The following is a 27568-nucleotide window of genomic DNA, read 5'->3' as shown; positions in this document are numbered from 1 at the left end:
CATGAAACAGCTAGGAATTGTCATCAACATGATAAATGACACAGCAACAGCTAACAGCAACCCAGTAAAACTTCACACCACAAGTGCAGGACACTACATTATAAATCTTCTAGGACAAGATGACAATGAGGACTCAATGGTCATGGAACACATCCTGCTCAATGATTTAGAAGAAGCCTCTATCAGGGAGCAATACAAGATGCTGGAGAAGTTACACAAACAATTTGGACATGGGAGCAAAGAGAAGTTTGTAGACCTACTAAAAGGAGCAGAAAAGTGGAAGGATCACTTTAATGAGATGATAAACAAGATAATAGACGGATGCAAAGGTTGTATATTGAAGAAGAGAACACCTGACAGACCTTCAGTAGCCTATCCAATGGCTAATGACTTCAACAAGTGTGTAGCTATGGATTTGAAAATATGGAAAGGTAAACCTATTCTATACATGATAGATTGTTTCACAAGATTTACAGTAGGTACAGTTCTGAAATCATAACAGCCAGATGAAGTGGTAAAAGCTTTTATGACCCACTGGGTGAGATATTTTCAAAAACCCAGCAAGATAATCACAGACAATGGCACAGAATTCACAGGATCAGTGATAATGGAAGCCATGAGTAAACTAGACATAAAGGTAAACACCACAGCAGCCTACAGCCCCTGGAGCAACTCAATATGTGAGAGAAACCACGCACTAGTAGACAACATCCTAGTCAGAAATCTGGAGGACTTCCCTGACATGGATCTGGAGACCGCCCTCGCCTGGGCCTGTGCAGCGAAAAATTCGCTCACAACGGTATATGGTTTCTCACCGTTTCAATTAGTATACAGGAGACAACCCAACATTCCCAACATCATTGATGAACCTCCGAATGTGATTGAGGTGAAATCACACAGCAAAGCCTTAGAGGACCAGCTGAAAGCAATGCATGAAACGAGAGCTGCTTTTATCAAGTCACAGAACTGTGAAAAACTCAAGCAAGCGCTTAGAACTAAGATGAGAACAGCTCAACACGTATACAAACCTGGTGACTACATATATTACCAATGTGAGAAGGATGATAGATGGCTAGGTCCTGGTAAAGTAGTATATCAAGATGGGAAAGTAATCTGCGTGAGACACGGGAAATACTTTGGACAAGTGCACGCAAACAGATTACATCCAGTGAAACCAGAACTAGCGGAAAAGATCAGAACAGAAGAACAAGAACAGGACGCAATTCCTGTAACAGCGAAAGACCCAAAAATGGACAACAGAGAACAAGGAGACAAAGCTAACAAAACTCCAGATATCACACAATATGATCAAGAACAAATAAACATTGATCTAACAGAACAACCTCAAGAGGCAACTATCATACAGGAAGAAGCTGAGGAGGAAAGTAGGAGAGACAACAGAACTCCTCAAACACAACCAGAAGAATCCAGAACAATCTCAGAGGAAAGGAGGAGACCTGGCAGACCACCAAAGAAAACAGCCTGCAAACAAGTTGCAATACTCAAAAGATCTGAGAAAGTTCAAATCAAACTTGATGGTACCTGGCATAATGCCACAGTAACCAGCAGTGGAAAAAGAACAGGAAAGTATCCAAACTGGTACAATTTCGCTCTAGAGAATGGAGAAGTACTCAGTGATGACATTGAGAACCTTGAGATAAGGAAAACTGAAGAAGCAAGGGTAGAAAAACCAGATGGAGAAGTGAATTCAAGCAGAAACCTACCAGAGGAGGTACTAGCAGTACTAATAGCTAAAGAAGAGACGAATACACCAGAAGCAACTGAGGCAAAACAGAAAGAACTTGACAAACTTGAAGAGTTTGACACCTATGAAATCATAGAGGATGAAGGCCAAGAATACATCACCACTTTATGTGTCATAACAAAGAAAGGAGATGAATTACAAGCACGTCTAACAGCCAAGGGTTTCCAAGAACAACAAGAGGTAGCTAAAGAATCCCCTACACTACACAAGCACACATTAAGAGTGCTGCTAGCAGTAGCGGCCACAAACAAATGGACAATAACAGCCAGTGATGTAAAATCTGCATTTCTGCAAGGAAATGAACTTGACAGGATTGTCCTAGTGAAACCTCCCAAGGAAGCCAATCTGACCAAGAAGCTCTGGAGACTGAAAAAGTGTCTATATGGTCTGAGAGATGCGAGCAAGAAATGGTATGAAAAGGTTAGAGACAGACTTGAGAAACTAGGATTCAAAAAATCAGACTATGACTCAGGTCTTTTCTTCTTTCACAATGAGAAAGGAGAACTGGAAGGAATGATAGGAGTACATGTCGATGACTTCATATCATGTGGCACAGAACGTTTCAACAAGGAAATTTTACCCAAAGTCCTTGAAGCTTTCCAAATTGGAAAATCCGAATCCAATTCTTTCCTTTACACTGGATTCATGCTCAAACAGGACAATCAAGGTATAACACTTGACCAAGAGAAATATGTGGAAGGAGTAACAATCCCTCACCTGGAAGCAAAGAGAATGAGCCAAACGACAGAAAAGATGAATCCAGAAGAGCTCACAATACTCAGACAAATGACAGGAGCAACAAACTGGACTGTAAGAGCCAGATCTACAGTTTGAGATGATTGATTCTTAAACAAAAATGCAAGCTGGAACCATTGCTGATCTTAAGGCAGCAAGGAAAACACTCATCAAACTAAAAGACGTAGCAAAGGTCAGGATAGCAGATCTTGGAAATTTCAAAGATGTGGAAATCTGGTCCTTTACAGATGCCAGCTTTGGCAACCTGAATGATGGAGTAAACAGCACTCAAGGTTATATACTGTTTCTTGTCAATCCAAAAACAGGCAACTGTGCACCGATTGATTGGAAAGCTAACAAGATTCAAAGAGTTGCCAACTCTACACTGACAGCAGAAACAATGAGTCTCACAGCAGGAACTGATGCAGCCATTGCCACCAGATGGTTCTTGAGAGAACTGCTTGGTAACCAATACCAACTGCCAATCATTGCCATCATAGACAACAATGATGCATTTGCAGCGGTTCACAGTGCCACTGATGTAGGTGAAAGAAGACTCCGCAGAGAAATAGGAATGGTGAAACAATGGATAAGCCAGAAAGAGATTGAGAAGCTAGTATGGGTACCTGGAGACCTCCAACTAGCCGATATCCTCACCAAAAAGGTAGTAAACCCTACAAAAATCATGATGGTTTTACAAACTGGAAAAATAGGTTCTGAATATATCAGAGCCATCAAAAATGCTTAATTTTTTTCTAAATTATTCATTTTCCAAATTCTGTAAATAGCATATTTCATCAATGTATATAACAAAAAATATATTCTTTTACAACATACTCTCCACACAAATGAGTTTTAACACTTTTACAAAACCCACAACTCCAAAAATCGTTTTTTATAAAAAAAAAAAACCGGTCGTTGCAAATATAGATATTAAACGCGTTGTCATAATACTCTGGCACTCACATAGCCACAATCCTCCGTATTTACAAACAGAGTTCCGAGTAGCATTGTAGACGCTTTTTTACCGGAAATCGCTTACATTTTACAAATTTTTTCAAACGACAACGCAACACCAAAACAACATTCAGCGGCATTCATTCAGTCTATGCGTACCCTCGTTCGCAACAGCTACTAAACAGAGATTAATTTCATATTCTTTCGTGTATCGACGCTATTGGCTAAAGCGAATTTTAAAAAGTTTACGTTAAATGTATTTTTCAAACATAATGATATCAGTATTTTATATTCTGTTCTGCTATCACATTTCCAAACCTCATTCAAGCTATCTTAGGTAATAAATTATTCTAAAAATAAAAGATGGTTTTATGCAGTAAACTAATTATATGTCGAATTTATTTCCAATCATTTATGTTTTACAAACATTTTCCTGTTTTCAAAAGGTTAATTCTATTAATTTAATCCTTTTTCTCAAAACGACTACTTTAATTAAAATATTCAAGCTTTTTCTCTTTCCAAAAATAACAAACTTACAAATTAAATGCTAATTTGTTTTTTCAAAATGTTTTTTTTCTCTATATAATAAATATCTCAATAAGTTTAACAACATAAGTATACTTATGTTTAACCCCTCGTGCCCGTTTTCAAACATATATTATTTTTTTTCCAAAATAAACTGAATTTTCAAATTTTTTTCAGTATGGCACGCGATATGGAGGACAACCAGAGCTCGGAGTGGGAGGATGAGCGAGGACAGGAGTCCAGTAGAGGAAGGAGAGGAGAGAAGGAGAAGGAGGAATGCCTTCACTTGCACATCTCCAATTTCAGCATCCACGGGCAGGAGAACGAGGACGTCGTCTTTAGAAAGGCGGATGAGGAGAGTCTCTCCGAATTCACGGAGGGGATTTTAGCTGCACTGGAAGCAGCAGAACGGCCGATGCGGATCACCATTGATGTGCTGACTCGTTTCTATGTTGAGGAGCAGCTTGAAGACATGCAAGAGGCGATCAAGAACATAGTGGAGGCCGCTATGGCTACCGGCGGCAGACATCGTGTGACTTTTTCAAGTGTCCGCTTCTCACCGGAACTTGAAAAATTCTGGTCCGAGATCCAGGAGTTGAATCTGTTCATTCGAAAATACACCGCGATTTCTGGAGAACAGCCGTTAAACTTAATGAAAATATTTCTGGCTCCGTACAACGGCCATTATGTGTCTTTTGGCGTGAGGTACAGAGAGTATGTAGAGAACAAGTCGTTGGGGCACACACCATCCGACAACGGCGCCAGCACTGTGGCCCTGTGGGTGATCAAACACCATAGATCTGCCTATCGTCAGCCGCCCAAGCCGTCGGACAAACAACCAGCGATGTTGCCTTTGCCCTTAACCTTAGGGGTTTCTGCTGACTATACAGAGAACCCAATCATGTTGGAGATCTTGAAGGCACGCGGCATGTTCTATGGGAAAAGGAACCGCAGCGCCTCCAGGAGCACTGGCAGAAGGAGGACCTCTCACAGGACCAGGAGCAGGGAAAGGAGGGATAGCATGGTTAGTCTGGCTAGACCCCATGGAGGCCGCAGCCCACAGTCCATCAACGCCCTCGAACGTCTTCTCAACAGAGTATGGAAATACAACAACCAAGATCCTGAGGAAAGAGAGCGTGAGCAACAGAAAATCACGAGTAAGGTGGCCACCATTTTCAAGGAAAAGTGCCGTGAAGTGACGCAGCTGTCCGTCCAGCTAGAGACCATCAAGCTGGAGTACGAGATCACGCAAGAAAAAAAGCTGAAAGAAATGGAATTAGAGTGCAATGAACTACGCCAGCAGAATGACCAGCTACGCCGCCACTCGGATGCCATGGACAGACTCACCACAAAGTTGACCAAGATGAAGGAGGACCTGGTGCAAGAGAACGCTCAACTACAAGATGAACTGCAGCTGCTCCGAATGAGTAAGAAGGAACGCAGGGCCTCAAGAAAAGCCACAAAGAAGAATCGGAAGTAATATTAAACATATTATGTTTACAGGTTCGTGGCTGTCCTGCTTTATGAGTGTCCCATCACTGCAACCTCCAGCTTCTGTTTTATCACATGTTAATATTTATTATGAATTTATATTGTTGTTTATTTAATGATCCTATAAACTGTCATGCACAATAAAACCATGATCATTATTCTTTGTATGTTTTATATCTCTTGTATTTGCAGAATCATTATGCTGAGGTTTTAGTTTGTCTTTAATATAAGCTTTATATTATAATTTCAGTATGTCTAATATGTTGATTACAATGACGGTAGCGAGGTGTTTCGTGTTGTAATATACCCTCCCTAGATATTATCCAATTAGCAGGGATTTAGGGGTATTTAACAGCGTAAAAGTAGGGGACGCTTAAGCATAAAATATAATTTAAACTAACCAAAAATAAACTTGTTACATGGTAAGCAGGGATTCGGATCCGGATCCGCAAGGATCCGCATATTTTCGAGTCCAAGGATCCGGAACCGAATCCGGTAGGATCCGGATCCGGATCCGCAAAAAATCAATGCGGATCCGAAACCCTGATGGTAAGTCACCAAATAAAGTTTTTGAAAAGCTGTCCTTCTTTTACATTGTCCTTCCTTACCTGTTTCACAAAGCGTTGAGTACACTGCAGCACTTACTCTTCTAAAACACGAATGGTGAAGTTAATTTAGATTCTTAATTTAACATAGTTTCACTCTTTCCGCTGGATTTCTTTCGAATGATTGCCGCCTATTTAATTTCCTAGTCAATAACATCAAATCATTTTGAAACAAAATAAATTTAAGCATGTCAGTGTGTATCGTCAGATATTTTCGATTATGTGTCACTTCTTACCAGCGAAAACAGTTTTCAAAAAATAGTTTTTCAATAGAAAAAACATTCATTCAGATAAAAGGAGGATGTGCATAAGGCCCATTTGGGCAGGGGGGGGGGGGTTACTCGAGAACCCTTAGAGCTAGAGGGAGCTAATTTTGGATTTAAGCTTCTATGGGGCCAAAGTTACTTTTAAAATTATCGTCGACCCCCCACCCCCCAATTTTTTTTTTTTTTTTTTTTTTTTTGGGGGGGGGGGATTTTTTTTTTATTGCATTTCTCGCCGAATTAGGCAATTTGGAATCATTTGAGACCATGTTATTTTTTTCAAAAATTTTTCGCCTTACAAGCAACCCTGCGGGGGGACTAATTCATTTTTTTCAAATTCTCGTTTATGAAGGTTTATCTTAAATACAGTATGCTACCATAGAATAAGGAGGAATAGAAATGAAAACCCTAAATATTTCTGGGAAATTTGAAGGAATCTTTGACTTGCGCAGTAAAGACAATAATGATAAAGTACAAATCACAAAGACTAGTTGGACAAAACTAGAAAAGTTTAATTTGTATCAACATCTAATATAAGAAACATAAGAGCGCAACTTAGTTTTATAATATAAATACTGAGACCAATATTTTTTTTGTAAATTTTCTTACATAATTATTTTTTTAAGGCTTAATATGCACATTAAATTCATTTTTAATCCATTGTGAATAGGGAAGAGGAAGCTGGATTCTTGGCTACATGGCTTTTAGTAAATCATTGGAAAAGAAATTTATTTAGAATATTTTTTCTGAATAATTACTGAAATCTTGTTATTTACTAACAGCCTTGTAGCCGTTTTGGTCTTTCAAAAGTTCCAATTTTACTTCAGGCTAGCCAGGCAGAATCTTCTACCTGGATTCTATTCTATACTTTATCTTCTTTGTATGCTACTCCCTTAGTTTTAGAGATAATTGGAAGAAATCTTTTAGATTATGTCACTTATTACCCCAAGTTTTGGTATCTTTAAAAAAAACGGCAGCGGGACCGCCGCCGTTTTCCGTTTTGAAAAAAATAACATGGTCTCAAATGATTCCAAATTGCCCAATTCGGCGAGAAATACAATAAAAAAAAAATTTTTTGGTGGCAGCGGAAACCGGCGGCGGAAGGCGGGAGCGGCGGTCCCGCCGCCGTTTTTTTTTTTAAAGATACCAAAACTTGGGGTAATTAGTGACACAAAAAATAACATGGTCTCAAATGATTCCAAATTGCCTAATTCGGCGAGAAATGCAATAAAAAAAAGATACCAATATTTGGGTTAATTAGTGACCCAGCCCAAAAGATTTCATCCAATTATCTCTAAAACTAAGAGAGTAGCACCCAAAATAATATTGGTGGTATGTCGTGTGATGAGTCACATTGCATTTCTCGCCGAATTAGGCAATTTGGAATCATTTGAGACCATGTTATTTTTTTCAAAAAATTTTCCCCTAACAAGCAACCCTGCGGGGGGGACTTAGTCATTTTTTTCAAATTCTCTTTTATGAAGGTATATCTTAAATACAGTATGCTACTCTCTTAGTTTTAGAGATAATTGGATGAAATCTTTTTGATTGTGTCACTAATTACCCCAAGTTTTGGTATCTTTAAAAAAAAATGGCGGCGGGACCAAATGATTCCAAATTGCCTAATTCGGCGAGAAATGCAATAAAAAAAAATCCCCACTCCCCCCCCCCAAAAAATTTTAAAAGTAACTTTGGCCCCATAGAAGCTTAAATCCAAAATTAGCTCCCTCTAGCTCTAAGGGTTCTCGAGTAAACCCCCCCCCCCTGCCCAAATGGGCCTTATGCACATCCTCCTTTCATGTTAAAAAGTATTATTAAGAGGGAGGTTTTTAATGCAACCATCTCGTAATCAATGATTAAATGGCACTTAGAATCCGAATATCTTTACGAAACTTAGCATGAGTACCTAATCCTTGTTAGGTCTATTTTCCCCAAATTGAACAAAAAGTTGAAAAAAGTAACGGCTAGCAGCTCAGCCGTTTAGCCGTTTTTTGTGTGGCTATTTTTAGGGCAAATCTGTCATTAATTACGTAGGAATCAACTTTTTGAAACACATTTTTGCTTTAAATCTGTGAAATGATACCAAAAACTATTTTTTTTAATTTCTAGTACCAGCAACTACCGGCTAGAACCGTTTGAAAACGTTTTGGAGCGGCAAAGATTATTATGTGGAGATAGGTTTAGCGACGGGTTTGCTCTGAAAATAGCCAAAAAATGGATAAACGGCTGAGTCGCTAGACAAATTTCGGATTCTAAGTGCCATTCAATCATTGATTACGAGATGGTTACATTAATCCCCCCCCCCCACCCCCTTTAATTAAATACAAAAAGCTTTAAAACCTGTAATCAGCTAAATCTTCTCCGTTAACAAGTATAAGCTCCGGGCATTTCTGCATAGCCTGTAGTAAAAAGACAATAGGTATTAAATAAGAAAGCTAAATTCAAAGAAGATATTATTATTGTCTATAAGTTATTCATCTGGTGCCAAAATGTCGGCAATTTCCATCAAAGTTCCCATTTGAGCAAAGACCCCCACCTCTTACATGAAAAAAAATTAAAATAAGAAAGGGGTAGTTTTTTGTTTATTTCTTTAGTACTCTACAAGTCTGGTTAGGTTATACTGGGTAACCCCGCAGGAATAGTGCACCAAGCAGGGGTTAGCCATAGAGAAGAAAAAAAACTACTCCTCCCTCTTAATTATGGAGCAGGGGAGTGTCGGAACTCGTTAACTAATTGTAGGGAAAGTAGCAAAATATTTCTACCTCAGTAATATACATACATTTTCCAACTCCTCTAGCTCTGGCTGGATAATTACAAGTCACAACTAAAAAATAATTGAATCATTAAACAGCTATTTTTTTAGTAATTCATTAAATACCTGAACAAGTTTAGTTTTCATGTTTACATTCAACTTTTGAATTGAAAAGAAAAACCTTATGTTATCCCATTATTAATGTACTGATGTTCTATTGGTTAAAAAAGGAAACAAGAAGTCCTGAACTGTAACAGATAAGATAGGCATAACTAGATTTTTGTTTATAATAAAAATAAAATATCAAAATAATTTTACCAATATTTTTCTGTTGAATCCCCATTGGAACATCCCTTAACTCTGGCTTTTTATTCATTTCAACCTGAAAAAATATTTAGTTTTTACTGCTCTTTTCTAGTTTTTTCTATATTAGTTTCTTATGAAAACTTTTACTTTTTTCAGAATTAAAATAGTTTCTGATTCTGTAATCATAAAAAAATAGAAAATCAGATGAAAGACATCCAATTACTGCAATGAAAGACTGAAAATTATTTTTTTAATGCTTTTAGAGACAAAAAAAAGTGACTAGCATTAATTGGTGGAAAAGATAAACACTATATGCCTTCATACAAAAATACATAAGAAATGGATAAGTATAGATAACTTAAATCTTCTTACTTGTGCATAAAAGCAGTCTATGTCAATATGAACAATAACCCTGTCATGTTTTTCATCTACATCCATTTTTTACTGAAAAAAAATAAGTTGTTGGTTTTATTTGTAATTTTTTAAAAATTAAGCAGCGATCTTGAATTTAAAAAATAAGAAAAAATATTATCACATATTTGGTTTATGAGGTAGCACCGTTGGTTAAATTAGAATCTGTGTCAATTTTATTATCACCATTAGTAATTGATTCATCAACATTTTTCTTTTTTTTCTTTTTCTTCTTCTTTTTCTTGATTGGATTATCATTTGCATTGTTTGGTTGTCCATTAGTATCTAATCCATTTTCACCTTTTTCGGAATTATTTTCTCCATTTATTACAGTTTCTTCGACATTTTCTTTGTTTTTATTTTTCTTCTTTTTCTTTTTCTTTGCTGAGCCTTCAACGTCATTTACTACACCATTAAGAGGCGACTTTGACTCAGTTTTGGTTTCCGAATCTTTCTCATTTTCAGTCTTTTTCTTTCTCTTCCATTTTTTCTTTTTCTTGGTTTTTGTAATCCCCTCCTCCACCCGGCTGGCAAATCTAAATGATTTTATATTATGACCCATTTACTCTTATAGTAATAGGAAAAAGATATGTTATAAGCCTAATGCAATAAAATTGATTAAGCTGGAGGCACTTAGACAGATGTTAAAGCTAGAATTAACAAATCTAGGACACCCTTTGCCAGCTTAAACAAAATTTGAAATTCCAACAATGGTACCTGTTAGCATAGTACTCAGTACCAGTTTTAGCTAGAACCTGTTCAGTAGTAACTGCTATACTAGATAGTTCTTCAGCTGATAAGTCATTGGCGTCAGGTATACTTCTGAACAAAATATTACTTTTCTATCCTGTAATATAAAGCAGTAAGATTTTTTTGTCTGTAGGAAAGGATCTCGCTAAACACTGTACATATATGGCTTTCCTTTAAAAATAAGCTTTTTACAGTTCTAGGGAAGGTTTATTTGGGGGGGGGGGGGGGGAGGGTATATAATCCCTCAAAGAGAAATCCCCCCCTCCAAAAAAAATAACTTATATAAATTGAAAATGGGGGGGGGGGATATTCGCCTCCAACTCCTACCTTTAGTTCCCCTAGAGGCATATTATATCTGCTAGTATGTAAAATAATAACAATTCCAAAGTTATCATTCCATTAAGCCTTATATTGTTAACAAATTAAAAAGGGTGTAGTTGCCATTAATCATAATGCTATTCACATTACAATAAACTGCCACCAAAATTTAATCTAAATTTCCTTTCCACTTAAAGATGGACGAATTAGGTAATATATGGAGTAGCTTCATTACTTGTAACACAAGAAAAAAAAGGAATCTTCTATTTTGTTTTAAAAAACAACTAAGGAAAGATTGAAGATTGTCTGAGGTATGTAATGAATTTAAAGCATTACCTGTGTTTTAACAAGTTAGGCCTTTTCAGTTTAATCTCAGGAACTGAAAAAATAAAATACATTAAACGGTCTTAAAAAAGGTTTTATATTCTTAAATATTTAAGTGTTTATCGTCAATAGATTTTAGAAATGCATAATATTTATTTATCGCATCGTATTATAGACAGCTTCCCGCTGATATCAAAGTGAAAAATTATAAGATTAAAACCAATTTTCTCCAAGGGACCGATAGCCCGTTCTAACAAAACTGGTTTTCATATTATGATTTTTATTTAAATGTTCGTGGAAAATTGACTGTAGTAAGAAGATATACATTATTTTCAGTATGGCTGAGAACCGGTTGAAATCCACCGGATATTAATCGGTTTCAAAGCCATACTAGAAAAGTATTGCAGTTACCCTCGGTTAAGTCTACTGGCTTTGCTGATCTTTTCAACAGCTTAACCCCAAACTCTTGTTCTTTGTCATGTGGTAATTGTTTTGTAGATTTTTCAGATGCAGTCTGCAACAAAATTAATTTATTAGTTTGGAAGGTATATTTTAACGTAGGAAAAAGTATTTTCCCTCAAACTTTAAATCATTTATATTTAAGATTAAAGTATAACATGGTCCACAATATATTTAATCCCATAAATCTTTTATTTGTCCAGAGAAAAATAAGTATTCCTTCCACAAATAGCTAATCTAGTAAACATTAATGATATTTTAGGCAGAATCATGACCCATCATAAAAATAAAAGATGTAGCTGGTAAAATGGTACATACATAAATTAAAAGAAACATATAAAGCCAAATATTAAAAACAGCTGCCAGCATATAACTGCCAGGACGTACATTATAAGTCAGCTGATTTGGATCTATGTGACTTTATATTGAACTGGGTGTATCATAGAGAACTAATCCATTTTCCTACTTTCAGAAAAAGCTTTTTATAATGCTAGGTGAATATGTTTTCCCATATTAATTAAAATGAATAATTTTAAGATCTTATTCTGATTGAGAAATCATCGTTAGGCTCAGGAACTAGGGAGTGTTTATTCTAACAAACAATTCTAAGTTAAAATTTCCCTTCAACCCTTTTCCTTCTTACCCACTTATCTTCAGTTACATGAAAAAAAGCAAGTTTCCGCCAATTTCAAGCCAGCATAATATTAAATTTTCGGCAATTACAAATTGAATTAATTGGCTGAATCACAGCCCCTGTTTAGACCAAAGTGGATTAATCCTTTACAGTCTCCTATCTACAGTATACGTTATGAAAAATGACCGGTCTTTAAAATGGTCTTGCCCCCCCCTATAATGAAGTTGTAACCCTATTTTTTGTATGTGTGATCTTTATATACATGTATAATGGTGTTTGTTGCGGTAAATTAGATTAAAGAACATTTTCCGACATTCAGCAGGCTATGAAAGAAAATATTCAAAATGTAAAAATTCAGACCCTTATTTATTTTAAGTGACTTTTGGTTAAGCCGAAAAATCATAAATTTTGAGGTCTTGACACATACTTTTTGGGCTCAAATGACTTGTATGAGAGCTAGGAAGTTGCGTAAGGTGTCTATGGAAGCAGAATTTTATGCTGAAGATAAAACTTGACACAACCCCTATGTTTAATTTAATTTTACTATGTGATTTTTCGGCTTAAGTAAAATTTACTTTAAAAAATAAGAGTCTGAATTTTTTCATTTCGAATTTCTTCTTTTATAGCCTGTTGAATGTCGGAAAATGTTCTTTGATCTAGTTTACCTCAACAAACACCATTATACATGTATATAAAGATCACACATACAAAAAAATAGGGTTACAACTTCATTACAGGGGGGGGGGGGTCTAGACCATTTTAAAGACCGGTCATTTTTCATAACGTATACTGTAGATAACTTAAATTAAATAAATTTTGATTTCTTAAATTGCTTACCTCCAACAAAGAGTTTTCAATAGCAATGTCAAGATGTTTTGCTATGTACTTTTGAAACTCTGGTGTTACTTTCACCACTGAAGATAATTTTATCTGTATAGAATTGTCTTCTGTTTCTTCTGCTATTTTATCTCGTCTCAAAGACTAAAATAAATACTAGATTATAACATTTGAAATTAAAAAAGTTTAATGCATAAACAAACAAATTTTTAGGCTGTTTTCAAAGTATTACTCTACTCGGTCTGATGGTATTATTATTATAGCTCTTTCGATTCGAACCGCCAAGAACAGCTAATCTTGGATCTTGGTTCCAATAAATCTTTATTTTTTACATAGGTAATAAATCGAGTGTTGAAAATTTCTGAACCATTTTCATTTACTTATCATACCTGTGAGAATGAGTAGTCAAAACACTAAGAAACTATGGTTACGCACACACACACACACACGAGAAGTATCTTTCCTCGAGATTTCATAACAAAATCAAGAGCCCGCTGGGTCTGGGACATCATATGTTAGGTATACAACTTTAAATTCAGTTCTTACAAACCTTTTGACTAGATTTCTGAACTTCAGGTTTTATTTTTTCACCATTGACAGGTGCAGTTCCATTTATAACTGGTTCTGAATTTGATTTGTTAGTGGCGTACAGATCCTGTGACATCAAAGAAGAGTCCAAAGCATCCTAGATATAAGAAAATCTAGTCAACATCGTTTTCTTTATGAATAACATTAAGACTAAATAATATTAAGGATTATTAGGTAAGTACATTACGTATATAGAGGATTACTGTATAGACAATGTTTTTCTTCTAACAATATTTGAATTACAGGAATAGAGACGAAACATGACTAAAATAAAAATTATGTGTATTGGCATGAGATATTCTTGAAGCTTAGTATTTCAAAAAAAAACAATAAAAAATCGGTCAATTTGGCATCAGCAAATCTATCGGCTTGCAAATTGAAATGTAAACGTTGATTTATCTTTCATGATTTTTAAGTAAATATGTTACCTAATGATGATACACAAAATTACCCCTTCTGTAGGTTACAATTTGTAGTTAAAACGTTTGAATACTAAACTAAATGAACCAACCAATCAAATTCAATAAAAGTTCCCAATGTTGTTAAGCCGACGAATAAGAAAAGACATTATAAGACTTTGGGGACTAGTGCAAAAAACAGCCCAATGTCCCCTCCCTCCCTGGATAAAACTTGCCTTCAATCTCTCATCTTCTTCGTCTGAACTTGAAGAGGAAGACATTTTTGAATTCTTTTTACAGTTTTCTAAAATATAAAAAATACAAAAACAGGCGTTTACCATAAACTGCCTTGTTAAAACAGAAACCATCCAACCCCCTTTATTTTGAAACAGAGCCTTGCCTGGTTTGGCTCACTGCAACTAAGTTAGAATGTGGAAACATAATTTTTCTTTCGTTTGTTTCATACCAGTCAGGTTTTATTGAGTACTGGGTAGCCCCGTAAGGTTAGGGACTCTTTATACAAAAAAAAGGGGGGAGGGGTGGTTGGTATTTAATAGGAAACAAAAGAATTAGCTATCAATTTTCCTGATTGCGCTTTCTGTATCTAAGTTATGTAAGTAGCGTTTATGTTTTATGCAGGGTGGCCACAGACTTTTTTTCAAAATAGCATAAAATAGTATGCAAAAAAAAAGTAAATAGTATGCAATAGTATGTAAAATTTTTAAAAATAGTATGCAAATTTTTTAAAAATAGTATGCATTTTAAACAAAATAGTATGAAATAGCAAGCATTTAAAACACTATAGGGCCTTAAAATGTTGGTTAGCTATCAGTAATTTGAAATGTCCGTCTGTCCGTATGTCTTAGTTTGGGGGAAACGTGATTTTCTCGGCTCCTATAAAAGATAAAAGGCTGAAATTTTTAGACAACATTCCTATTATTAAGGAGCACAATTAACTATAAAACATCAATGGTGGTAGGACCGCTTTTTAGCAGGTTTTAGGCTATTTTTGTATTTTTCACATTTTTCTCCATAACTTTGGTGTTTATGGTCCGATTTCCAAAAATTTTTCAGTTATAGTATCAAAATTAAATTTCCTGTCGTTTCAAGAAAACAACTATGACGGTCAGACTGCCTTTAAGCAGGTTTTAGGCTATTTTTGTATTTTTCACATTTTTCTCCATACCTTTGGTGTTTATGGCCCGATTTCCGAAGTTTTTCAGTTATATATATCAAAATTAAATTTCCTGTCGTTTCAAGAAAACATCAATAGCGGTCAGACTGCCTTTTTGCATGTTTTTGGCTATTTTTATATTTTTCACATTTTTCCTCCTATCTTTGGTGTTTATGGTCCGTTTTTAAAAATTTTTGTAGTTAAATAAATCAAAATTAAATTTCTCGTTGATTTAAGCATCCAGTGTGTAATTTACTTTGACCGTCAGTCTGTTAGTCATAGTACTGAAATATAAATATTAAGAAATTAAAAACAAATGTTGAAAAGGTTTCGTGATTTTTTCCTAATATACATGCTTTAAACAACTAATATCTAAATTCTTATTTATTTGTTTGTGCTTCGCTACTTATGGATGTTGTCATCCTTGTTGTTCATATATAGGACAATCCGGTCCAAAAGTATGTAGCGCAGCGATAACACTAAATACTGAAATAAAACTGATATACTAGATATGGCATATTTATTTAAAGTAGATCGACACATTCCAATAGTATACAATTGATTCTAAATTCTTAAAACCAGCCTATCTATGATTAGAAAGTACGTAGCATTTTTAACATTTTTCATATAGACAGTAGCTGCGCTATTTCAAGTTGTGTATGTTCAATTTATACTTTTTACGTCAATATATTGTCGCGACAGGTTATGTTCAGTGTCAGTATATTGTTTACCTTTACTACAGCTGGGAGTTTTTTTAAGTGCTGCTTTTCTATAAATAGGTTCTCATGTATGTCCGTCCGTACGTAACGGATAGCTCTTGACAATAATTTAGGTATGTTAAAGTTGTCCTATTGTTTTCAAACTGCATTATATGATGTCCGAAACCGTTAGATACTTTATAATTATTGTCAGTATGATTTTATTATGATTCAAAGGAAGATTAGCCACAATTTTATGAACGATTATTTTTAGTTTAATTTTTATCCTATAATATAAGTAGTAGGTAAGTTTGTTTTTCTAAAGCCAAAAGTATGTTGGTCCTAATCGGTTATACTTTTCAGCTAAGCTCATAAAAAACTTGGTTGGTTTTAAGCTATTTTCCTGAGGCGAGGGGCGAAGCAACAAGTGTTATGTAATTGATAAATCAACCCTATCATCTAATTGCAAAAGGGGGGGGGGGGGAGAAATGTGGTGACTCGTCACACGTGACACGACATACCAGCAATTTTATTTTGGGTGCTACTCCCTTAGTTTTAGAGATAATTGGGTGAAATCTTTTTGGTTGTGTCACTAATTACCCCAAGTTTTGGTATCTTTCAAAAAAAAATCTTTACATTGAATGTAGAAATACCAATAACTTTCAATAACTGAACTGAAAGACTACTTTCTTCTGGAAACATTTCTAAAAAAAAATTGAAAACAAAGTAGCGATTTTGCCGTATTTTCACAGTAGCATTTGATAGGTTATTTTAGGTTAGGTAAGTGTTAATGATTGCCCCGCAGGGTTAGAGCCCCCCGCAGGGACTAGAAATAGGAGAAAAGATACTGTGAAAATGCGATGAAACCTGCTACTTGGCTTTCTTTTCATGATCAAAAAAATCAGTTTGTTTTAGTTACCTAAAAATTGAAGATTTATCTGAAATCCAAAGAAATAGTGGAAATAGTATGCAATTTTGGACAATAGTGGAAATAGCATATTTTTTTGGAATAGTTTGCATAGTATGCAAAAATAGTGGAAATAGTGGAAATAGTATGTTTGTGGCCAGCCTGTTTATGTGTTTATTAGGTATAAAGCAAGGTTTATGAAAATATTTGGTTACAAAGGACATTTAAAAACACCCCAGAAAGCAAACAAATATATGTAAAAAAAATCTAAATGTCCAATTGAAAAAGGGGGGGGGGCGAAAGTGACACTTTTTGAAACCAAAACTAAGAGTCAACAAAGGAACTCAACTAAAAAAAGGGTTACAGGTCTGAGATTTTGCATGGCAGTTGCTTTATAGGGGTACAATATGGAACTGTGAAGAAACGGCGGCGCAACCGCCGAAAACCGCCGTAATTTTTGTTGCCTTTTCTCGGCGGTTTTCGGCGGTTGCGCCGCCGTTTCTTCACATTTCCATATTGTACCCCTATAAAGCAACTGCCATGCAAAATGTCAGACCTGTAACTCTTTTTTTAGTTGAGTTCCTTTGACTTTTAGTTTTGGTTTCAAAAAGTGTCACTTTCGCCCCCCCCCCCTTTAATCAACATATGAATCATATAGTTTAGAACTTTTTAAAAAGTTAATCCTAAATTGATTAGGTATAATTCCAACTCACATTTCGGATATTTGAACTGGTTTCTCAACTTATCATCTTATATCTGAAAAAAATCTGAAATATTTAGTGGTTCGCAAGAAAGATCATTTTTATTATGAATATATTTCAAAATTTCTTTACAGTAAAATTATGTCGATTTTGTACAAAATACTGAGGTTAGATTGTTCACAGGGAAAGGGATTCCACTAATCTTCAGAAAGTTACCCTGAAAATATCAAAAGTTGAAAAAAAGCAAATCAATATTTGTCATGTACACTAATGTATGTACACTTTCAGGCCACCAGTCCACTGGAGAAGAACAACGGGTTGCCTGCGGCTCACTGCGGCAGACATTCTAATTTCGCGGTTGCAAACAGCAAATTAAAGATTTTCATTTTTCAGACCGCTTAATTATAATGTCTGCCGGCTCTTTGGAAAACTAAGCTGTCCAGAATTAACATCCAGGTACAGCTTAGTTCTTCAAATTATTAACCTTTCCACCTTTCCCTATTAACAAATAATGTAATTGGGGGGAGGATAGGACAATAGCTTAGGCCGGGTGAAGTTTAGGTTTCCACCAAATTTCCCAAAATATAACTCTATTTGTTTAGGCCTAAACATCAACACTTCCACAAATTACAGACCATCCATAAATGCACCAAGGCCCACCTGGAGACCCCAACAGTCCCCCCCGTCTGGCCCCGCGTATCCTCTGGATACCTCTGGATTCTGTGGTAACTTGATCATTCCCTGCATTGCAGTCACAGGTAGAACATTTTGCTAAAGCTGCTCTATAACTATCCTGTCTGTAAGTCTTAAGCCTCAAGGGGGATATAGCATCCTTCCCGCACATTGATGTTTACAGACTGTTAATTCTGTACAGCTGCTGAGGTGCTTTACAACTAAGTGCCACCCACCCATAGGACAACTCCTTGTCCTCTTATTTAACAATAACTGTTAAGTAATCCGAACCTGTTTTTCTCCCTACCCATAGGACAACTCCTTGTCCTCTTATTTAACAATATAGCTGTTAAATAATCTGAACCTGTTTTCCCCCCTACCCCTTTTCATCTCCCTGATAGCTTGCGGTCCCTCCCATACTGCGCCATATTAAAGACAACAAAAATTCGGTGAAGGTTCTCCCCTCATCATTTATTTGTTGTAAAAACACAAAAATATAAAAACACCAAAAAAAATATAAGCTAAAGAGAGGTTATAATTTAAATAAATAAATTAACAACAGCATTCAGTGGTCAATGAAGGAGATTTTCCTCACTAAACCGCCCGGAGCAATTACACGCTCAAGGCATAACACCCTCTATCATCCATCTAACTCACACCCCACCCCTTCTCACACCAAACGTTCACAATCCGACTCTGCGACTGTTGCGAGTCGTCGGCCTAAAACCGTCAGAGTTTTAGCCAAAAAACATAAACTCAACACCCCGTTTGAATTACGCGCCAAAAAACTCCTTAAAACAAAAAAAGCGCTACTTCAACGGCAAAAACCGGTTGACCGCAACTCTAGGCCCGTCGTTTCCTCACGCAGGCCCAGCGTTAGTCGCACCCCCCCAGGCCAAAACAGCCACCACCGTAGCCCATCCCCGTCACCTATCCGAGGATTCCCTACACCCCCTGCAGCTCCCCAACTACTTGCAGCCCCCCACTTACCCTCCTCACCTGTTGATCCACTGGTAACTTTTCCCGTTATACATCCGTATAACAGCCTTTCACCACAAACCCCCACAACCCCTACAGATACTGAAGAGTTTGAGCTAGCCCCACAGCAACTAGATTGGGATAATTATTCCCCCATACCATCCTTCCAAAAATCAGCTTCAATTCTTGAAGAAGCTTTGGAACAACTCTATTCTGAAGATTTACAGAAAGAGGTTCAGGACGAGGTTTTTTATAACCCTGAACAGTTCCCATTACACGACCACCTCCCAGGCTCCGCTTATAACGCTTCCACATCGACACACAATATTAGTGTCGATCTATCTGCGCTTGTTACAGCACAAACCCCAACCATGACTGATGAGGCAACCAAACTCATCATCGAATGCGATGAGTGCATGATGATAGACGAAGACTGTCAGAGCATCATAAATAACCCTGACAGGTTTAGCATTGAAAAGCTAGACAATAGTCTATCATTGTTGGAAGAAAAAGCCTCGTCAATTCGCCACATCATAGCTTTCTTTCGCAACAGCCCAGACCCAAGGGTCACCGAAGCTGACATGAACAAAGCGTTACAGCTACGTATAGCCATGCGCTCAAAAATCGAGTTCATTCATGAACATCGTACATCACGTTTGAAAGCTCAACCGATTACGACGACTGCTGCTCCAGCAGTACCTCTCTCTACTTGCTCTGACGACTCGACTACCACTTCAGCAGTCGGATCCGAGGCAGGTACCTTACCATGTGATGGCCAAGTAATTGTGCCTCCAGCAGTTACGACTCAGGCCACAGCTGTTCCTGCTGCAACTATGCTCAAGCAAACAGCTCCCATCCCCAACCGCATAAATCCTACGACATACGCGGTAAAACAAGCAAGGGTAAAACAAAAAAGGGACCCCTTGCTTGTTGAGCTCGACGATCTCTGCGAAAAGTTCGGCGACCTTAAAACGACCGAAGTTAAGCAGTTAGGTCAGTTCAATAAACTTAATGCTCAATTCAAAGAGCTACTTGATAAGGCACAGCGCACCTTACATAAAGCCAAAACCTTGTGTGAGGACGCAATGCTTACGGACATGGAGCAAGATGCAACAGCACTAGATGCCCAGTCCACCACGCTTGAAACGGAAATATCCAGCGTGGAATCTTACGTTGAACGCTTGAGGGATCGTTTCGGAGTACCTATCTCAGGGCACTCCTTCAATCAGCGCTCTTCCAACATCCCTATCCCTCACTTCTCCGGGGCCAAGACAGATAAACTTGACCTCTTTACATTTCAAAAGAAGTTCCAGATTTATATCGACTCAATGCCGTCTATAGCAGAAGTCGAAGCATTGGAAATCCTGAAAGAAAACTGTCTCCAGGGCAATGCGCAGATGTTGTGCTCAGCCGAAAAATCTATTAAGGCTTGTATGAAGCAGCTGTCGTTCCACTACGGCAGCAAAACCAGCATCATAGCCAAACGTAAGGCTAAAATCATGGAACTGGGACCATGCCCTAAATACAACTGGGAACAGCAGATCACATGGATGGTAAAACTCCGTTCATTACTTGCTGATACCCAAGAATTTGCAAAAGAGAATGATGCAGAGCAAGCCTTGTACCACGGCAAAACGGACATCGCCAACTCTGTACTGAACCTTCTTAAAGGGGACTACTTTAAGGAGATGTCTAAAAAATTCCTGCTTAGCGCAGACGAAAATGGGGAGGAAGATGGCCAGTACTGCTATGAGCAACTTCTCCTCTTCTTGGATTGCGAACTACGTCAGCTCCAATACCAACTTAACCAGCATGAAGGAGCATCCCTCCATACTGGTACCGCATCCTCTGGTGGTAACAATACCAACTTGAGCAGCGGCAACTCCGGCAATAGACAGTCCAACCAGACTGGTAACAACCCTGGTCAGAAAATCTCGAACCGGAGTAAACCAGCCTCTCAAACTTACACGGCCTCCACTTTCTCGGCCTCAGAGGACCCAAAACAACGCCCTAAAGGCAGGGCCTCTGATAAGTCCGCTAAGACACCCATTCCACTTTTAACATACACAGGCGCTGCTTCTAAGCCTGTACCAACTGATTGCGCGCTTTGTCAGAACAAACACACATATTTGTTCCAATGCCAGGTGTACATCAATACACCACATAAGGAGAAACGTCAACTCCATGGCAAGACAAAAGCCTGTCACAGGTGCCTCAGAATGGACGCCAGCGTCAATTTCGACAATATTGACGAATGGTGGAACAACCACAAAAATGACTGTCGCACCACCTTTTACTGTCAAGCTGACAATTGCCAGTACGCGTCTGCTCATCGCGTGCAAAAGCATATCCTCGCCTGCTCTATTCATGTCGAGCAGAATAAAAAGAGGTTAGACGATTTCCGCAAGTCATTGCCCAAGGATGTTCCTATAACATCTGGCAACCTTCTGTTCATGGATAATATTACCATGAATCTCCAAACCTCTGACACCACACCTGACGTTTCCGACCCCAACACCTTCCCTGATGTTGCTGCCCCAGGCATCTTCATGTGCCAAAACGTCCCTGATCTTTCCGGCAATCCGCTGTTTGTCTTTTACGACAGCGGTTGTGGTACAGCCGCAGTTTCAGCTTCTGCAGCGGCTAGACTAAATGCCACAGAACACCGCCCTGGACCCACCCTCATGAATGTAGCAGGTGGTAAAGTCGTCCATCTTCCCTATGGCAGTGACAAGTTCACACTGCCATTAGTCGACAGTGCCATGTCCGCAACTATAATTGCTGCAAAAATGGACACACTGACGGCCCCATTTCCTCGTTGGGAACTCACAGAGCCTTATGGTGACCTCGCAAATCACTACAAAGGCCACGAGCTTCTCCCTACTGTACCAGATGTCATTGGCGGAGGCCAAGTCGACATAATCTTGGGGATCAAGTACAACTACTTGTTCCCAATGCGTATCTGCTCACTGCCCTGTGGCTTATCCTTATACAGAAGCCCACTCAAGGGCATTGATGGCCACACAGGTGTACTCGGTGGTCCCCACAAGGCTTGGGCCAAAGCAGCCGAGACTGTAAACTTTGTTGGTGCTGCTCTCTTTTTCACCAACGAGTTGTCTGCTTACCGCTATACCACTGAAACACTTCTGAACAGTGGTAGGAATTGGTGCGCGGATTCCTTAACCGACACCTTTCCATACCTCCATCCAATCACTGTTGAGGAAAAAACAGAGGAGGACACTTCGCTGGATGTTCATACATACAGCTCCGATATTCAACACGTCAAACGACATGAACAGAAGTATCTTGAGAGTGAAGACATAGGCACTCAAGCACCTTACCGTTGCATAGCATGCCGTGGATGCAATGATTGCAAAAACGGAGACATTCTGGATGCAACTTCTCTCAGAGAAGAGGCCGAACAACTCCTAATAAAAAAGTCCGTCAAATTCCTACCTGACGAACGCCGGATCGTAGCATCTCTTCCCTTCATTGCTGATCCGGTCAAGGAGTTACAACCAAACAAAAATAGGGCCCTCAAAGTTCTGGAATCGCAGCTGCGAAAACTGCAGAAAGATCCAGAGGCCAAACTGCAAGTTATGGCATCACATGACAAGTTGGCACTAAACGGCTATTCATGTGACATTGATGACCTGTCCCCTGAGGAACGAGCCTTAGTAGACAATCTGCCAGGAGAATACTACCTCCCTTGGCGCTTCGTCACTAAAGAAAATTCTCTCTCCACTCCAGTTAGAGTTGTCTTTGATGCGTCTGCAACTACCTCCTCAGGTAAAAGTCTGAACGATGTCCTAGCAAAGGGCACAAACAGGCTTGAAAAAATCTTAGCTCTGGACATCAACTTCAGAGCAGGACCACATGCTTTCGCATGCGACATACGGATGGCGTACAACCAGATCAAGTTGGATCCATCTGATTTCCGCTGGCACAAGTACTTGTGGGTTGATAGCCTTACCCCTGGTGGCACTGTCAGAACGCGCATCATGCGTACCATCATTTATGGGGTCAAACCTTCTGGCAATCAAACTGCAGAAGGCCTTGAACAGGTAGCTCAGTATGTCATGGACAACCACCCTGAACATACCGCAGGTGCCCAGGTTCTCAGAACCAAAACTTATGTTGATGATACTTCTGATTCAACAGACTCCGCAACTGAACTAGACAAACTCATTGCAGGAGTCAAATTTACTCTTGACTTGGCAGGCATGAGCGTCAAAAGCTTTGTCAAATCTTCAGCTGTACCTGAAGACACCGTGTCCAATGACGGCACACATGTTAGCTACCTCGGCTATCGCTGGGCCCCACTAGCTGACACTCTCAGCTTGGATGTCAAACCCCTGTCGTTTGGCAAAACAAAACGAGGGAAAAGACCCCCGCCAGTAGAAGGCAGTCTGGAAGAGGCTCTTCTACTCAGTTTCACGAAAAGAACCATCCTGTCGCAAGTTGCCTCAAACTTCGACCTTCTCGGATTCTGCACCCCCGTGACTGCTAAATTCAAAGCAGACTATCACGATCTCCTCTCTTACGCTACTGGTTGGGACGATGGGCTCCCAACCAAACTGCTTCCAACATGGGTGACCAACATTGAAACGATGCAACAACTCGCGTCAGTTTCCTGTCCACGGTCGGTAATCCCGGCAAACTCCCAACCCAAAGTTGATCTGCTAGTATCCGTTGATGCTAGCCAAAACATGGCAATCGTGTGTGTGCATGTTAGGTCAATATCTCTCTCGGGGGAGGTCACTGTCCGATTGGCCGCTGCCAAGTCAAAGATCGTGACTGGCAGCACTATCCCTCGAGCAGAGCTGAGGGCAGCCGTTGTAGGCACCATTCTTGCAACAACCGTTGCCAAGAATCTCAAAGACAAGGTCGACAAAGTCACCTATTTCACAGACTCTACTGTTGTGTTGTCGTGGCTTCACCAAGACGCACGTCCTCTTTCTCTGGGCGTACGTAGCTGCGTCATCGAAATTCGACGGTTCTCATCCCCGGATCAATGGCGTCATGTTGAGTCAGAAAACAACATCGCGGATCTCGGCACCCGGTTCCTTGCCACTATTAAGGACATCGACGCCAAATCTGAATGGCAAAATGGCAAACCCTGGATGTATCTTGATTACCAGGACATGCCAGCCCAATCCTTCCAAGATCTTAAACTAACAATGGAAGCGAAACAGGCCGCTGCCCAAGAGGTCAAAATCCTCCATGGTGATACGAAATCACCCCAAGAAAGAACGGCAGAGATAACCAAGTTCTCGAGTTATCTCTACGACCCGTGTAAACGGTCATGGCCAAAATCTCTCCGGGTCATGGCCATCGTTCGAAAATTCTGCTTTTTCGACTTTAAATCATACCGTCACAACAAGGCATCACTTCCACAACCCACTCCTCGGGTTGTCCAACTCTTGGACGAGGAAGTTCAGAAGGCGGAGAAATACTACTTTAGGCTCGCCACTAAAGAAGTGCTTAAATTCTCCAACTCTAAGGCCCACGGCAACAATGTTGTCACTGACGACGGCATTATCAAATACAATGGTCGTATTGTCGAGGGCACCAGCATTGAAGACGTTGACAATATCATGCCTGATTTGTCTCCCCTCCACTTTGTTAGACCGATAGTTGATCGGTATAGCTTGATAGCATACTCCGTTATGCTATACGCCCACCAAGAGCTTGCACTACACAGGAATGTAAATGCAACACTCTTAGAATCTAGGCACATCGCCTATATCCTCCATGGCAGAGATCTCTCCAAAGAGATTAGAGCGGCTTGCCCACATTGTCGTAGGTTCAAGGCCAAGCTTCTAGAAGCTGAAATGGGACCAATCCACCAAAACAGATTGACCATTGCTCCCCCGTTCTACTACTGCCAACTTGACCTGATGGGTCCGTTCTTGGCTCACTGTGAACACAACCACAGGTCCACAGTCAAGGTTTGGGGTCTAGTCTGTAGAGACCCAGCCTCATCCGTAACAGCGTGTTATGTTATGACTAAGTATAACACAGACGCCTTTCTCCAAGCATTCCAACGATTCGTTCATCGTTATTGCTACCCTAAAAAGGTCTTCATCGACCCAGGAGCACAGCTCATAAAAGGCGTAGCAAAATCGGAGTTTTCCATGGCTGACATCACTAAAACGCTCAATGGAAAAAGTTGCAGCATAGAGTACGAGGTCGGTCCCACTGCTGCTCACAACTATCAAGGTTGTGTGGAACGCTCAATCAAAGAAATCAAAACCTTGTTCCATGCAACATTTAACGGTCTCAAACTGGATGTCATGTCATTTGAGACTGCCTTTTCATATATAGCAAATGAGATCAACAACATGCCGATCTGCATGGTATCCAGAACGGAGGATGTAGGTCACGCAGACCTTATCACGCCGAACCGTCTGATACACGGCAGAAATAACAGGCGTGCCCCCACTGGACCAATGAGGGTAGAACAACCCTCCCGCCTTTTGGAACAGATGGAACGCCTCTACCAATCATGGTGGCAGATCTGGCTATATGAACGCCTTCCAGATTACATCCCAAGACCAAAGAAATTTGGCAAAACAGGTCCACAACCAAAGGAGATGGATATCGTCGTTTTCCTCCGGTCCCCAGATGAGTTGATTGGCGATCAACTCTGGCGCCTTGGTCAGGTCCTACACCTCATCACTTCTGATGATGGTATTGTCCGTCAGGTAGTTATCCGTTGGCGGAAACACTGGAAGGAAGAATTTCATGAGACCAGAAGGAGTGTCCGGCACATCGCCATCTTGTTCTCCGAGGACGAGCTCGCACTAGTTGACCAAATCAGGTCCGCAGCCTCCAAGTGTGACGAGTCATACGCTTCAGAGCAAAAAACCTAATAAAACCGTTCCTGAAACGGGTTAACACAATGCGTCGCAAATGAGTTACACCCGTTAAACTTTGGCTGAATTTGCCATAGGCTGAATTTGCCGAAGATAATAATTAACCTCACGGACACGCATTACGATGTTTTGCGTTTCCAATTTCAAATCTGCAACTAATAAAGGCTGTAATTGCCGAAACAATATAACTTAACCGACAAGCATTACGATGTTATGCATGTCCAAAATTCAACTCTGCTATTAATAAAGGCTGTAAGTGCCGAAGATAAAAAACCCTACCTCATTACACTACATAATCCTGCACATTGATTTTAATAATGTCATTATTAAATATTCAATTACTACAAAAGAAAAATCCTGCTTAAAGGTTCACACTCCCTTTAATAACTTTAATAATCTCATTATTAAATGTTACCTTACAACAAGTAGATGCTGCCTAATGTCTTTAATAATCTTATTATTAAATGATTGATTACCCCAAGAAGTTTACCCCACTTATGAGGATTGATTCCAGCCGAAGAAAACCTGGATTAGTATTAATCATATATTGTAAATTTAAAATTGTTTACAAAATAGTTATTTATTTATTTATTTTAACCCATTGTAAACGATACGCCCCATAAAAAAAAAAAAAAAAAAAAAAAAAAAAAAAAAACACATTAAAGGCTATTGCTGCTGGGCGTATCGTTCTTCCTATCTTCTGTAAACTGCAGTGATCAACCCGCACCCCTATGTTCTTCTTTTTCTTGCCGGGAGTGTCATGTACACTAATGTATGTACACTTTCAGGCCACCAGTCCACTGGAGAAGAACAACGGGTTGCCTGCGGCTCACTGCGGCAGACATTCTAATTTCGCGGTTGCAAACAGCAAATTAAAGATTTTCATTTTTCAGACCGCTTAATTATAATGTCTGCCGGCTCTTTGGAAAACTAAGCTGTCCAGAATTAACATCCAGGTACAGCTTAGTTCTTCAAATTATTAACCTTTCCACCTTTCCCTATTAACAAATAATGTAATTGGGGGGAGGATAGGACAATAGCTTAGGCCGGGTGAAGTTTAGGTTTCCACCAAATTTCCCAAAATATAACTCTATTTGTTTAGGCCTAAACATCAACACTTCCACAAATTACAGACCATCCATAAATGCACCAAGGCCCACCTGGAGACCCCAACAGTCCCCCCCGTCTGGCCCCGCGTATCCTCTGGATACCTCTGGATTCTGTGGTAACTTGATCATTCCCTGCATTGCAGTCACAGGTAGAACATTTTGCTAAAGCTGCTCTATAACTATCCTGTCTGTAAGTCTTAAGCCTCAAGGGGGATATAGCATCCTTCCCGCACAATATTTTTCATGTGCAATCCCTTTCCCATATATTGTAAGTGTATATTTATATAAGAACAAAATATTTTTAATTTCATTGGCTTTGGGTGACGACAATAC

At 39.0% G+C, this 27568-nt stretch overlaps 3 protein-coding genes and 1 long non-coding RNA gene across 4 annotated transcripts in view; 2 read left to right on the top strand and 2 right to left on the bottom strand.

Annotated features, from left to right (window-relative positions):
* The window catches only part of LOC145321596 (DNA polymerase iota-like), a 30212-nt gene extending 20348 nt beyond the window's left edge, over window positions 1–9864 (bottom strand). The window contains exons 1-5 of the mRNA XM_080163042.1: window positions 9772–9864; window positions 9412–9475; window positions 9104–9165; window positions 8682–8740; window positions 6082–6122 (exon numbers count right to left, since the gene is read on the bottom strand). Of these exons, the coding sequence (XP_080019168.1) occupies window positions 6082–6122; window positions 8682–8740; window positions 9104–9165; window positions 9412–9475; window positions 9772–9837 (292 nt within the window). The 5' untranslated portion in view covers window positions 9838–9864. The remainder of the gene's footprint in view (window positions 1–6081; window positions 6123–8681; window positions 8741–9103; window positions 9166–9411; window positions 9476–9771) is intronic.
* Window positions 9837–17666, bottom strand: LOC145321635 (uncharacterized). Its single transcript, XM_080163117.1, has 8 exons — window positions 17611–17666; window positions 14355–14422; window positions 13683–13817; window positions 13133–13276; window positions 11614–11716; window positions 11215–11257; window positions 10528–10632; window positions 9837–10346 (listed from the first exon to the last, which is right to left on the bottom strand). The coding sequence occupies exons 2-8, from the start codon at window positions 14397–14399 to the stop codon at window positions 9944–9946; spliced, it is 978 nt and encodes a 325-aa protein (XP_080019243.1). The 5' UTR covers window positions 14400–14422; window positions 17611–17666; the 3' UTR covers window positions 9837–9943.
* A 195-nt stretch (window positions 17667–17861) lies between these two features.
* Window positions 17862–18230, top strand: LOC145321654 (uncharacterized). Its single transcript, XR_013880361.1, has 2 exons — window positions 17862–18054; window positions 18201–18230. It is a non-coding gene; the product is annotated as an uncharacterized LOC145321654 (long non-coding RNA).
* A 615-nt stretch (window positions 18231–18845) lies between these two features.
* Window positions 18846–27258, top strand: LOC145327708 (uncharacterized). Its single transcript, XM_080171266.1, has 2 exons — window positions 18846–27082; window positions 27229–27258. The coding sequence occupies exon 1, from the start codon at window positions 18846–18848 to the stop codon at window positions 26121–26123; it is 7278 nt and encodes a 2425-aa protein (XP_080027392.1). The 3' UTR covers window positions 26124–27082; window positions 27229–27258.
* The last annotated feature ends 310 nt before the right edge of the window (window positions 27259–27568 follow it).

The sequence above is a fragment of the Acartia tonsa genome, chromosome 1, assembly GCF_053477335.1.
Source record: "Acartia tonsa isolate MP-2025a chromosome 1, ASM5347733v1, whole genome shotgun sequence".
Classification (NCBI taxonomy): domain Eukaryota; kingdom Metazoa; phylum Arthropoda; class Copepoda; order Calanoida; family Acartiidae; genus Acartia; species Acartia tonsa.
This window is presented reverse-complemented; position numbering and strand designations above follow the sequence as displayed.

Excerpts from the sequence above, each read along its gene's own strand:
- LOC145327708 (XM_080171266.1), top strand. The coding sequence starts at position 18,846 with ATGAAGGAGATTTTCCTCACTAAACCGCCCGGAGCAATTACACGCTCA.
- LOC145321635 (XM_080163117.1), bottom strand. The coding sequence starts at position 14,399 with ATGTCTTCCTCTTCAAGTTCAGACGAAGAAGATGAGAGATTGAAG. Across the intron at positions 13,277-13,682 it reads TTCAGAAATCTAGTCAAAAG|TCTTTGAGACGAGATAAAAT; the intron begins GTTTGTAAGAAC and ends TATTTATTTTAG. Across the intron at positions 11,258-11,613 it reads GCCAGTAGACTTAACCGAGG|TTCCTGAGATTAAACTGAAA; the intron begins GTAACTGCAATA and ends TTATTTTTTCAG.